We start from the raw sequence: 14,804 nt of genomic DNA, 5'->3' as shown, positions 1-14,804 counted from the left end.
ATTTATACATTAAAACAATAGTAGTTATTAAGACGCTTGATTTTTGCACCATTAGAAGGTGCTCAAACTCACACAAACCACTGAGACTATAAATAGCTCTTTGCTTGTTGGTAATCCAAAGTGAAATCTATACAACATTCAAGGTTTCGTCCTTGCGTGGGCTAGTAATTACTATGTTACAGAACAAGGGTTTATTTGTTTATTGTTTTGGGAAACTTAAAATTCCCAGAGATGGTGACGCTCCAGGATATGGCTGCATGGGCTTTACATGAAGAAAAAGACTTTAGTTCCTCTCAATCCAATCAGAGACACGAGTAAATAAAGGATATCACACTGACAGCACTATACTAATTGGATTATCACATGATTATGATGCTCATTTTGACTGCAGCCAATGAAGCTTTGTGTACTTTTAATTGTGATGCTGATAGAGTACGCTTATTGTTCTGTCCAATCACATTACTGTTAAGTAGGGGATAGTTGAGTTCAATGCACATACATACACATACACACACGCACAGATACTGTGGCTGAGATTTCACACTTTGAGCAGAGTTGCAGTGAGACAAGCCTTATGATCACCCTTCCAGGTCCTCCTGAGATCAGCACACTGGGGACTCTCAGCAGCATTCCCCCAACTAAGAGGGAGTCTGCCAGTGTGAGAGCGATACTGCTGCAGCACCAGGAAAGCTGCTGAATAACCTTAAGGAACCTCCCTGTACAGCAGACCAGCTCAGAACGAAGGCTTTCAGCAGGTAAGCGATAGAGACCAGACAGGGGAAGGAGGAGCTGCAAGATTCTCTGTCTTTATGGGAAGACCTCAAATTGTTTTGCAATAGTTAAGGATCAGACAACCTGAGTCAGTAGCGTCGTAATATCCACAACAATGACTCTTGTTAAAGATAACCCCCCACACAAACACAACCCATTGCTTTGTTCAATGCCACATGAGTGTGATTGCCACATTGTGGCAATCACACCCAAGATTTAACGACATCATTTAGCTAATATATTAGTGTAATACTTAAAGAATTACATAGGAATACATGCATAAGATCTATGTCACAGAAACAGGGTATTGGGTCCAACTAGTATATATTGGCATTTATGCTCCAATCAAGCCTCCTCCCATTCATAGAATCCATAGAATTCACACTGTGCAGAAGGAAGCCATTCGTCCCATCAGCTCTGCATCCACCCTCCGAAGGAACTCTTCCCAGGCCCCACCCTATCCCCGTAACCCAGCGCATTGATGATGGCCAATCCACCTAATTTGCACATCTTTGGACTGCGGGAGGAAACCGGAGCACCCGATGAAAACCCACTCAAACACTGGGAGAACGTGCAAACTCCACACAGTCACCCATTGTTCTAAATCTATCATTGTAACCCTCTATTCCTTTCTCCCAACAAATACTTGTCTAGTTTTCCCTTGAATGCATCTATACAGTTCATGTCAACCACATTCTCACCACAGTTTGGGAAATAATTTCTTATTGGACTTCTTGGTGAAGATCTTATATTCCCCAGAAGAGGAATCATGGTCCCTGTATCCATGCAATCAAAAGTGTAAAGATCTCTATCATGTCACCTCTCAGCCATCTTTTTTCAACAGAATACAAATCCAACCTGTTAACCCTTTCCTGACAGCGGTGCCCATGCATTTCTGGTAACAAGTTTGTAATTATTTTCTGCACTTTCCCCTGTGCCTCTATATTCTATTTATTGTATGGTGACCAGAACTGCACATAGTACTCTGACTGGTCTCTTGCTGCTTTGACTGATGAATGTTCAGCAACAAGGCCAGTTGTTCAACGTCTAGATTGGTGTCCTCACATGTGTGATGTTAAATCAAGTCTTGAATTGCAGATCCAATTGCAAATATTGCATATGAAGTCACTGTTGGAGGGATGGATGAAGCCTCTGGCTCTGTGGTGTGCTCACTTGACCTGCAAGGACTTGACTCGATTTTCCTCAAATATTGAGATTGCTTGATGGCAGAGACTTTTCCAGGGTTATTCTTTTCCCCTTGAAGTGGGGTCCAATTTGTAGGCTCTGAATGTCTTTGTAGCTAAGTTTGGGACATGTTATGCCGTGGGATCCCATGTTCAGCTGACTGTAGAATATCGTCTTTGATATGTGGGAAACTTGGTATGTTCACTTGCTGAGCCAGCGAAACTGAGCTCTGATATGCATGCTCTCATTGCCACATATGCAGCACAGGGATTTTGTCCTGCTGCTTGATGTTATAGATAGATCTTAAGCAGCAAAGGTGGGATGTATCTAATTGCTTTATGTGGCTCTGATTACGTTGTCCATATCTCACAGTCATAAAAAAGCGATGTGAGAACCACTATATGGTAGTTTGATCTTTGCTTTGAGACAAACTCGTTGCTCTTTCCAAATCCTGTGAGTTTGCCTGCCAAATGCTGACCTTGCTTCTCCTGGACAATGGCTATTTCAGTACAAAACTTGATGGTATTGGAGAAGATACCCCAAAATAACAGAACGTTTGAACTGAGTTGAGGAGTGTATTGTTGATTGTGGCTTTGGGCTTTTGAAGTTTGTGGCCAGGAGCAGGTTGGTACAAAATTTCTTTCTTTTTCAGATGTTACTGCTTGGGAAAAGCTGTAACAGGTTGTCTCCTAGCAGTGTATGCTGTGACAGCAGTCATCGGTGAATAGGAGTTTACTCAGTAGTTATTCTGTGATCTTTGTGTGAGCTTTGAGCCTTTGCTGATGCTGTATGGCCTGAACTGAAAGCACAGTTCTATATTGAGATCTTTGAATATATACAGGAACCATGGTTGGAAAGTAGCTCGCCAGCAGAGCTGGAACCATTACCTGGCCTTGTTTGGTGTCATTTTTGAAAGGAAAGGCATCTGATGAAGCACCACTCTGCATCATACTGGCTATCACATCACCATGAAATGAGCATGTGACCTTGATCATCTTCTCAGAGCAGTCAAATCTGTAGAGCCTCTTCCACAGGCCTGTATCAACAAACACCATGTGCATATCGTAGTTCTATTCGCTGGACTCTTCTTGAATTTGATGCATCGCAAAGGTCATGTCAACCATTTCTCGTCCAGCATAAAGGCCAAACTATGATTCTGGGTGCTCTACGTCTGTAAGACCAGAGATAATCCTGATGAGAATAAATCTCTTAAGGTGTTTTCCTGCTGTGGGGAGAAGTGAAATACCACAATGATTGTCGCAGATGGACATGTCTCCCTTCCATTGTACAGATGAGTTATGGAAGCCTTGTGATAATCTTGGGACAAAATGCCCTGCTTCCAGATTAAGCAGAAAGGGCTAGCAGGTTTCATAGCCATGGGAGTTCCTCCATACTTGAGTACTTCAGGTGGAATGTCATCAGCTCCCGAAGACTTATCTTGGTGGCTTTGGCTTGAGATAGATTGAGGGTAAGCTCATTCAGAACTCGATGCTGTGGAAGTGATTCAATGGTGTCATTGCACAGAGTACTCGAGTGATATCTCAAGATTTGTAAAGATTTATCATAACCTCTCTTTCAATTCTAACTCTCTAATAATGAAGCCTAGTGTTTGGTTTGGTTTTTTAATGGCCTTGCTAACCTGTGGCTTGACCTTTAGTAATTGCCATATTTGTACTTCGACATCCAGGTGGACCCCACCCAGACTTGTATCTCACAAATGTGCCCTTTTAAATGAGAGAGTAAATCCTGAGCTCATCAGTCATCTCAGATGGATGTCAAAGTTTTAATAGGGCTGTGTGAGGAAGAGCTTCTTTGGTATAAAATCAGAAAATGCTGGAAAAACTCAGCAGGTCTGACAGTATCTGTGAAGATAGAAACAAGAGTTATGTTTCAGTCTCTATGACTCTTTTATGGAGCTTCATCAGAGTCTGCCTCTCTATCACCACAGATGCTGCCAGACCTGTTGAGCTTTTCCAGCATTTTTTTCTTTTTATTTCAGATTTCCAGCATCCCCGGTATTTTTATTTTAGAGCTTCTTTGGTGTCTCAACCAACATCACCAAAACATTTACCAGTTGTTTATCACGCATGCGGTCTGTGGGGACAAGGTCCACACAAATCGCTACCATGTTTACACACGTAACAGTGATTGCAATATGTCCAATCATTTTGTGATGCCCAAAGGACGATACACTTTAATTGGACAGCTTTGTGTTCAAACCCTTTTAGGCCTCACCACTTCCTTACCTTTGTCATCCTCACCAACCCCACAAGCCTCTGAGATCTTTCTGCTTCTCCAAGTGTGGCCAACCACACACCCTGAGTTGTACTGCTCCACCATTGGTCACTCACTGTGCCTTCAGCTGCCTAGGCTTTAAACTCTGGAATTTTCACGCTTCCAAAGACCCCAGTCCTCCAAGATGTTCCTCCAAACCTCTGAAACCAACTTTTTCTTAATTTGTCCGCCTAACATTTCTCTCTAAAACATTCTCCGTGAAGGTCATTGGGACATTTATATACAATGCCATTGGCACTATAGAACTTGCTCATAGTTGTTTACTTGGGAGAGGAGATTATTGCTATACATCTCATAACTCAAAAGTACAAGTTCCTGAAAGGGAACCCAAGAATTTAGATGCTCAAAGCCACCTTCAGATTACGGAGTAGAAAGGATGTTCCTGGACTGGAATCCACCCCTCCCCCCGCCCCCGCCTAGACTGTGGGTCACTATGCCAACACTCTGGTTCACTGATCGGAACTTGTTCGTCATTCAATTTGCTGTCGAGAGGACCGGTGCGAAATAAGTTTCTGACTTCGGTTGGACTGTTTGAAATAGTGCGATCAGCAGAAATTGCTTCAGAACTCCGCCTCCAGCTTTGCCGCAATGGCATTGGGAGCAGAAAACTGGGAAGAAATGCTCGAGGCTTCCTCGTGCACACACGCTGCTGGGGTCTAGGTGATCTCCTTGCCGGCAGGAAAAGAAAAACAAATCCCAGTATTACTTCCTGCAGCATAGGCTGCGTTTAATCCCTGTGTCCGGGCGCTCGCAAGGGTTGGAGCAGAGGGCGCTTCATCATCGACAGCACAACAAATCCAATCTATCTGGTCAGATTAATGAAACTTTTCATTTCTTCACGCCTGTGCTGCCGTTTCGCTTTTATTTTGCAGACGCTCTTCACTTGGTTATTTTGCATGGCACTTGTTAATACAAAGGTAGATTTTTCAGGTATCTGGTACGATCGTTTGGGTTTGATTTAATTAATGTAAACATGTGTAGCTGGAAGTTTCCCTAGGTCAGTGGCAGGACAAGGCGACCACTGGCCCGGCACCTCCCCCACTTTGAACCAGGACACAAATGCTGGGACCTCCTCGAATAGGCAGGTGGAAGCTACCGGTAGCCTCCCCACTCCAGCCCTGGCGGACTCAATAACATGTTAACACTCCCGTCAAGTTTCTGTTATCGGCATTACTTGCCTTCGATGATTTTTTAAAAAAGTTTTTTTTAGTATTATCAGTCTGTAAATTCATTTTTGAGACATCTAATTATGAGAGCTTTAAAGTTGAAATCTGCAAGAAAATAAACAAGTTTAAAAAATATCATAAACCCCTTCCTCTGTCTATCCCTGTTCTCACCTAATGAGCCCCTTCCTCTGTCTATCCCTATTCTGTATTTCAAGCGTACTTTTATGTTTTTAAATGTCCCCGCTTCTAACCTCGACTCTTCTTACTTTCCATCCAGTGCCTTCCAATAGAGCAGCCTCCAATTGGCTGTACAACTGTTGCCAAGGTTGCTTTACCAGTGCGATGACCAATACTGCTGCTAATCGCAACGGATCTTCTATGTGATTACCGAAACCACAAATCGACTACAGAATGAGTTACACAGTCTCCAATGCGTATGGCCTGATCATGTCTGCACAGATTAACCCACGAGTCTAGCAGTAAGTGTTAAAACAATGCAAAATATATGTCCAGTGCAGGTACTGTTCCTCAGTTATTCTGTTCTCTACATGTGGAGTTATGCTGCCTCAGACATCAAAGTGTTAACTTGGGCACAGACAATCTTGATGCCAGGCTTTAATAATGCTCCATAAGTTCTAATTTACATTTAATTTCCCACTGATCGGTATGAGATATTGCCCACCCCCATTATCACCTCTGAAGGGAAGGTGTTCTATTTAAAGGCTCAGTGAGAAAGTCGAATATTATCTGTACAGCAGGAGCTGCAGAACGATATTTCTATCCGTGTCACGGTGCAAGGCTAGAGACGATAGTTGGTAGCATAGATAAAAGAATTGCTGAGTACATGGACACATGATTTAAAAAGCAAGGTTTATTGTTGGTACACAATGAGAGCTTGAAATGATGAACCATGTAGATTTAGGCAATGGTAAAAATAACTTGAGTGCCAGCTGAATCACACTGTGCTAAATACTTCCAAACCATTTTCATGTGAGTTAATTGTCCTAAATATGTGAGTTTCAGCATTGTGATTAGCTGTGAGGCACTGTGAACTTTATCACATATACCCAGATGCTGGCCACTGTTGTGAGCTCCCACCATTCCTGGGCAACCTGTTCAGCAATGTAAATATTGTTAATTGTCACCAGCGTGGTACAGTTAATCATAGTCTGCATTCAAGTACTGTAGTTGCTGGAACAATCCAACAAGTTATAAACTTCAAACATTGGACTTCAGCTTCATGGTTTCAAAAAAGCTTTCCACCTTGAAAACTTGGATTTATGCAGCAACAATCATATCTCAGAAAATGTGTTTCACACACAATTTGTTTGCAATGCATTGATTGTTATGATGTGGGCTAATGTTGCACAGTGATCAGTGCTAAGATCAGTGACCTGTTCTGACAAGTGAATCTATTGGCGGTGATAGAGGGAAGAATGTTGCCCATGGTTTCTGGTTTTCTTTTATGTAGTGTCAGGTCATCATCACGTTCTATTTGTGTTGCCACACATACAATGGTTTAATATCTCAGGTATAATTTTGGAAGTTTGTATTATTGATGGGATCCTTGCCTGTTGGTAACACATACAGGACATTCAGACACAAAATTCCACTGTTAGAACTCTGAATAAAAAGAAAACTAAATATTGGAAATCCAAAATGAAAACATAGGTGCAGGTGGAGAAAGGTTATACTTGACCTATTTTTTCGGTTAGCTGTCGATCAATGTACTAAGATGTGGAGATGCCAGCGTTGGACTGGGGTGAGCACAGTAAGAGGTCTTACACCAGGTTAATGCCCAACCGATTTGTTTCGAATCACTAGCTTTCGGAGCACTGCTCCTTCCTCAGGTGAGGAGCAGTGCTCAGAAAGCTAGTGATTCGAAACAAATCTGTTGGACAATGTACTATTAGTGAGAGTGAGCATTTATAATTGCCCTTTCATAGCTCAAATGCATTTTAAATAGTTATTTTCATTTTTTTCTCTCCACTCCTGAAGATGGTTTCTCATATTGTGCTACAGTTCCATAAGTAACCGCAACAAACTGGTACGTCATTCAAGTGTCCTTCACATCGGCTAGCCGGTGAGTGCTTGCTCATGCTAGCCACCACACTGAGGTTTAACCAGTCCTAACCCAAAATGCGCACACAAACATGAGGATTAGAGGTATGCCATTCAACCCCTCAAATCCACCTCACCTCTCAATTTGAATGTTGATAATCTGAACCTCGACTCCATTTACATGTCTTTGCTGCAGAGTCCTTGATGCGTTTACTTAACAAAAATCTATCAATCTCGAATAAAAACAGAAAATATGGCATTCAGGCAGAATCTGTGAAGAGACATACGGGATTTAATGGAAAATTTTCAAAGTGTGGTAGCGAGCGGGAACTGCTGCAAGCTTCCCGACTCTTGATCTGGCAAGGCTGTCACCGCTATAAAACGTTAATTATTCCACTTCACGAAGCCCCATGGGCTTTACGCTGCGAATGATGGTCCCGCCGGCTGATTCGCCGGGACCGTGCTCGCCAGCCCCCCACCAGCAAGGGAGAGTAGCACTTAAACCAATCCTGCACAGTCTACCCCATTCTGCGCACAGCCATGCCACCGAGAAGACCAGCCCCACAATTCGGGGATGCCAACCTGGGCAAATTACTGGATGCAGTTGAGGCCAGACTGGATGCCCTGTTCCCCCGAGGGTCTCGGAGGGTCAGCCACTATGTAGCCAGTGCCGCCTCGGAGGAAGGAGACAGGTCGGGGAGTGTGGGAGGACCAGAACTCGGTGCCACAAGAAGATGAATGACCTCCACCGGGCTGCACGGGTGAGTTGGGACCGGACCCCCTCCCACACCCAGTCACAGATTGGCATTGATGTGGCACTCCAGAGCATGTCCCAGTCACTGAGGAGCATCGCCGATGGCGTCGACACCATACTGCACAGATTGGGGAGCCGCCAAGGCTGGCAAAGCCAGATGACGCAGTGGCAGCTGGGGATCGATCCAGCTGCCCCTCTGTCCAGAGGTGAACCCCAGGGCCCTATAGACACTGACCGGTAGGAGGGGCACTGGGTGCGAAGCCGGAGCCACAGTATGGAGTGGTGACGGTGGAGCCTGCACCCCCGAGACCCACCTGACTAACAACAATGTGTCTTGGAGCCAGCATCCGGAACAGGGCGGCACTGCCGGCCATTTGCCGCTGGCAAGTGCGCCTTGGCCCTCCAGCCCCAGTGTCCCAGAGGGTTCCCGCCAGGGGCATCGAAGGCCAGGAGACACAGTAGTCAGCAGGCTGCCTCCACCTCTAATTTGCATCCTGGGACACACCTAGACACAGCGGTAGAGCTAGGAAGGCTAAGCACGTCGAGGATCACTGAGAAGGCACTGGGGGGGAGAGAGAGGTGGAGAGGGGCTAAGGGATTGTTGGGTGCATTGTGGGGGTGGAGGAGTGGGGGGGGTCTGGGAGGAGTGTGGAAGGGGGAGAGGCACCTTCAGGGCTTTGGGGCAGTTCGGGACACATTTGTTAAATAATACAAATTATTGGCTTCGACCAATATGACGCCTCTGGCACTGTCTACCATATTGCGGGCCGACCACCAATCTCATATCCTATCTCCCCGGACACACAGGTCCTGGAAGCCTCTCCCCCCCCACCCCCCACCCAAACTGGCACACCTTACCCACGCACCCCCGGCTGCAGTGGGGGCCCTGCTCACCAGACTCCACACCCTGCAACCCAGACAGCCGCATATAACGTTACCTGGACAGGGCGCTGGTTCCCTCGAAGCACACACCCACTTTCTGGTCGCCAAAATATCCCCGGTGTTGGAGCCCAGACTTTGGATGTCTTGATGTTGGCCACTGCGTCCATCGTGTTACCTCCCACAGAGTTCAGGTATAGTGCCCAGGCATCATGGTCTGATTGAGATGCTGGGCAATAACTCACACATGCTGCATGACATGCCTATCCATGGGAATCCATTTTGGAGTGTGAAGTGCCCAATTAGTAAGAACCTTCAGCTGCGCTGCCTGGGGCCTCCATGGTCAGTGGGAGTTATGGGTGTTTGGTGGGGCAGGCGGGCTGGCGTTGCCCCTGGAATGGGACAACATGGTCCAGGGGTTGGCATGGCAGACCCGCAGGCACAGGGACACCCGTCTCCCATTCTCACTCCCAGCCCAGGTCATGGGCGGGCAGCCCCCCCCCCCCCCCCCCCAAATATCCCCGGTGTTGGAGCCCAGACTTTGGATGTCTTGATGTTGGCCACTGCGTCCATCGTGTTACCTCTCACAGAGTTCAGGTTTAGAAAGAAAGATGAGAATTTCAGAAACAAAGTTGCTTGATTGGGAGCCAATGTAGTTCAGTAAATACAGGGGTGATAGGGGAATGGGACTTGATGTCAGTTAAGAAATGGGTAGCAGAGTTCTGGACAAACTCAAATTTATTGAGATTAGAATGTGGGGGGCGGTCAGAGGTGCAATGGAATAGGCGAGTCTGGAGGTGACAAAAGGTATGAATGAGAGCTTCGCAGACGATGATCTGAAACAGGAAAGAGGTCGGGCAATATGACGCAAGAGAAAATAGGTGGAGTTCGTGATGGTGTGAATATGTGATCAGAAGCTCATCTTGGGGTCAAATATGTTGCCAACGAACAGACTGGTTTAGCTTTGGACTGTTTTCAGGGACAAGGACAGGGTTGGTAGCTAGGGAATGGTGTTTGGAGAGGCACTGAAACAAGGTCTTCACTTTTCCCAGTATTTAATTGGAGGCAAAGTCTGCTCATCCAGTACTGTATGTTGGAGAGGCAGTCTGGTTACTAGCAACAACAGCGGAGTTGAGAGAAGCAGGGGTAAGTTAGAGTTGGTTGTTGTCAACATACATGTGAAAACCAATGCTTTGGTTGATTTTGCCAAAAGGCAGCATGGATGAGACATAGGAGGCCAAGGATAGATCCTGGGTGATTACAGCTAAGTGGTGCAGGAGCAAGAAAATAAGCCATTGAAGTGTTTATTTGGCAATGATTAGATTGATATGAATGGAAACAGGTGAGAACAGTTACATCCAATTGGATAATAGTAGAGAAATATTGCAGAAGGTGTGGTCAACCATGCCACAGGCTGCAGACAGGTCAAAAATGGTGAGGAATTTTTGTTTACACATGTCATGCTCAGCCCAGTCCAAGTATGATGATATTACAAAATTTTAATCTATATTTTAAAAAGTGAACACAAACATTATTACGATGGCTGCGGCGTACCATATAACCTTTGCTATTTGGACTGGAGATAATGTAGCTTGTGGCCAATACCTGACTAAATAAGGACCAAAAACCTAGAGACAATGTGGTGCAGCCAGCCCATCTGTATAATTTGCCCGGGACATTGAAACTCAATGGGTATCAGACATTCAATGGGTGTCAGACAAATTTGAAAAGAATCCCATTGACCTTTCATTGTATTGTGATGGCCCTTCATACACACACAAACACTGGTTGTCTCTTACTGTTAAAGTGTGAAAAGCCATAACACAGTTTATTGGCCAAACACACTACCTTATTTGGAAAGGACTTTGGACTTGTAACAGGTCACTTGGTGAGACAGTCATGTTTGTTTCCTGCTTTTGAAATAACAAAAATCAGTTTTACAGACAGAGAGACCAACAAAAAGCCATTGAATTTTCTGTAGTCAACTAATCAACCAAGATAATAAATAGATATACCTTGAAAATGCGAACAGGACACCTCCTCCAACCTGTTCCAAATTCAACTTCACCTGAGAACCAACTTCTGGGCAATTCAACTACAGGGAACCTTACAAGTGACTGAGAATCCTCTGATTTCTAAAAACTTAGATCCAGCTAATGCATCAACTCATTTAAGAATCTGCAAGCCTGCTATCAAATCCTAAAATTATCCCATGTTGTAATTGTATTTTTCTTTTTTCACTTGTACCTTTGTTTTTGTGAGAGTAATAGTGTGCACAAGTCGAGTGAGTAAGATGATGCACTTAAATCCCCAGGACACGTGTGGATAAAAAGTAACATAGAACATAGAACATAGAACATAGAACATAGAACATAGAACATAGAACATAGAACATAGAACATAGAACATAGAACATAGAACATAGAACATAGAACAGAACAGGCCCTTCGGCCCTCGATGTTGTGCCGAGCAATGATCACCCTACTCAAACCCACGTAACCCGTATACCCGTAACCCAACAATCCCCCCATTAACCTTACACTACGGGCAATTTAGCATGGCCAATCCACCTAACCCCCCTTCTTTAATTTTAAACTCTGATCTAATCTCTGTACTCCTGTCACATCCAGCTATGAATGACGGTGGACAATTAAACAACTCACTGGAGGAGGAGGTTCCACAAATATCCCTATCCTCAATGATGGCAGAGCCCATCACATCTGCGGTCCAGCCAGCTCTGGCAATGGATGGATAAACCAGTTATCTGCCACATTCTATAAAGTGCATGAGGGTAATTGAAAAGCTAAAAGTTCAGTACTGGATGGCTCATTTTCCTCTTTCAAATTAAGGAGAATACGTTTGTTCTGTTCATCATCATGAGTTACCGAATGTTGGAACTATTGTATATATTATAAAGATATATGAATCCCATTTGCTATTCAATTGCACATGTCAAACTTATTTTGACATGTGCATAAAGGACTGTCACTTAACTTGAAAAAAAATGCACTGTGATTGAAACATCTTATTTACTTTCACTTAATCTGAACCACAGCAGAATTAAGATTTGAGAAGATTGCGTGCAAAAAATGAAACAGTAGAAGTCCTGCCCAATTATTGTTCCAGAAAGATTGCAATGCCATTACTGGAAGAAAGCACAGTCCTTGGAGGCCTCTCCATAAATGTTCCTGTTACAATTATAGGTAAGTTCCCTCTATCTTTTTGCCACAAATATTTATGATTATTATGAACCCCAGACAAGTATAATTCAAGAGTAACTGGGTACAAGTGTGAATATGTATACAGGATAGGATGATTTTTAATTTGCTACACAATAGTTTAACACCAGCACTGTTGCTGATTGATGGCCGTCAGGTTAAGAGATCCGTTAGATCTACCTGAGTTGCTTATTCATCATATTGAGGATGGTGCTAATTGGCAGCATTGTTTCAAGTCCCAATTGAGAAGAATTATCTGGTCATTTATCTTATTGCCGTTTGTGGGGCAGATTGGGTCTATATTTTCCCACATCAGTTTCTGTACTTATAAAGTAATTCATCAGCTACGAATACGAAAGGTGTGCGTAAAAAGTGCTAAGTGCATTCGTTCTTAGGTGTCAGCCTTGGTTCAATGGTAACATTATATCTCTGTGTTAGAACATTATGGGTTTCCAATCCAATGAGACTTGAGCACTTGATCTGAGCTGACATTGCGTTGCAGAACTGAGGGAGTGCTATACTGTTAGAGGTTAGAGTCGAAGAATCGCTGGACACGTGGGAAATTTCCGCCATGCCGCTCCAACACCAGGACGCGATTCTCCAGCAACTGGAGAATCGACGCCTGCGCGGTCGCCATGGAACGGGTTAGGGGCCACTGAAAGAGGACCCCACGGCGGTTCTCTGCGGGCGATTGTCCGAACTCCCGCCGAGTTCCGCCGGCGTGGTTCCAACCTGGTATCACCTGGCGGGAGCTCAGACCCGCAGCCGCGGTGGACGTATTAGTGGGGGGGTGGGGGGACCTGACTCGGTGGGGGTGCCTCCATGGGGTCCAGGCCCGGGATCGGGGCTTCTGATCGGCGGGCGCCCGCGATCTGGAGGGGGCCTACCTCCTTCCGTGCGGGCCCACTGTAGATTTCCTGTTGCTCCATGTCGGCGCAGAGACGGCAATCACGCGCATGCGCCGGCGCGGAGATGGCGACCACGCGTATGCGCCAGCATGGAGACGGCTTTCGGGCACATGCGTGGACCTGCGCCAGCTGTGCAGGGCCACTTTTCGGCGCCAGAGCAGTGTGCAGCACTCCGGCGCCGTGCTGGCCCTCTGAAGACTGCTGAATTGCTGGGCCAGGAGGCATGAACACTTGGCCGGCATTTCGGAGAATCCCGGCCGTTGTCTTTTACATGAGTCACAGATAGAGTCATAGATGTTTACAGCATGGAAACAGGCCCTTTGGCCTATCCAGCCTCTCCTTAAAACTCAGACCATTAAGTCCTGGTAGCATCTTCGTAAATCTCTTCTGCACTCTTTCTATTAACAATATCCTTCCTATAATAGGGTCACCAGAACTTCATTTCATTTAATTTCATTTCATTTCACCAGAACTGAACACAGTATTCCATGTGTGGCCTTGCCAATGTCTTGTACAACTTCAACAAGACGTCCCAACTCCTGTATTTAATATTCTTACCAATAAAACCTAGCATGCTGAATGGCTTCTTCACCACCCTGTTCACAGCGACTCCACCTTCAAGGAGCTATCAACCTGTACTCCTAGATCGCTTTGTTCTGTAACTCTCCACAACTCCCTACCATTAACTGAATAGGTCCTGCCTTGATTTTATCTAGCAAAATGCATCACCTCACATTTATCCAAATAAGACTCCATCTGCCATTTATTGGCCCTCTGGCCCAATTGGTCAAGATCCTGTTGCAATCTTGCATAACCTTCTTCACTATCCACTATGCCACCAATCTTGGTGCCATCTGCAAACTTACTAACCATGCCTCCTACATTCTCATCCAAATCATTTATATATATATATATATATATATATATATAACAAATGACAGTGGACCCAGCACCGATCCATGAACTGTTAAATGGAGGCCTGGGTGTCCTCTGAAGTGGATGTAAAAAATCCCGTGACACTATTAGAAGAAAAGTCATTCGGATCCTGTGTGCAAATTGGCTGTTGTGTTATTTTACATTATAGCAGTTCAACATTATTTAGTGAGCTGGAATGTGAATTTGGATGACCTGAGGTTGCAAAATGTACTATATAATTATAAATCCTTCCTCTTAGTATTAGTGGAAATAGAAATGTGTCACACTTGCTTCTATTTTTTGTTGTTATCTGATGAGGGAGAATGAGTTAACTGTTTTGTATTGTTGCTGCTAACAACCAGTTATTAATAAACTTGCCATCAACCTATAACCATTCCATGGTAGAATCTTTATTCTATCATTTTCAATCAGATTATGTGACAGCTTGTACAAGACAAACTGCTTTTAAGTCAAATAACTTAAATATAGCAACAGGGGCTTGCTTCTGTTTGACCCTCAAGGCAATGCTGCACTGTCAGATATTGCAGGGAATAGTTTTAATCTAAATTGCCTGGCTGGAAAATGACAGGATTGAATCAGCTTCTTATTTTAGACTCTGCCTGCTTTTAATTTCCATTGATATCAGCGTGAT

The 14,804-nt window shown here is 44.6% G+C and overlaps 1 protein-coding gene across 6 annotated transcripts in view; it reads left to right on the top strand.

The window, feature by feature from the left end:
- The first annotated feature begins 445 nt into the window (after nt 1-445).
- Nucleotides 446-14,804, top strand: part of osgin2 (oxidative stress induced growth inhibitor family member 2) — a 38,021-nt gene continuing 23,662 nt past the window's right edge. Inside the window, exons 1-3 of one of the 6 annotated variants that reach the window (XM_038809095.1) lie at nt 446-755; nt 5,695-5,896; nt 12,167-12,314. In XM_038809095.1, the coding sequence (XP_038665023.1) occupies nt 12,248-12,314 (67 nt within the window). In that variant the 5' untranslated portion in view covers nt 446-755; nt 5,695-5,896; nt 12,167-12,247. Of the gene's footprint in view, nt 756-4,692; nt 5,169-5,694; nt 5,897-12,166; nt 12,315-14,804 lie in introns of those variants that run through there. The other 5 variants (XM_038809096.1, XM_038809093.1, XM_038809094.1 and 2 more) reach the window with 5 other exon arrangements.

The sequence above is a fragment of the Scyliorhinus canicula genome, chromosome 10, assembly GCF_902713615.1.
Source record: "Scyliorhinus canicula chromosome 10, sScyCan1.1, whole genome shotgun sequence".
Lineage (NCBI taxonomy): Eukaryota > Metazoa > Chordata > Chondrichthyes > Carcharhiniformes > Scyliorhinidae > Scyliorhinus > Scyliorhinus canicula.
The sequence above is the reverse complement of the archived record's forward strand: the minus strand, read 5'-3'. Positions and strand labels throughout refer to the sequence as shown.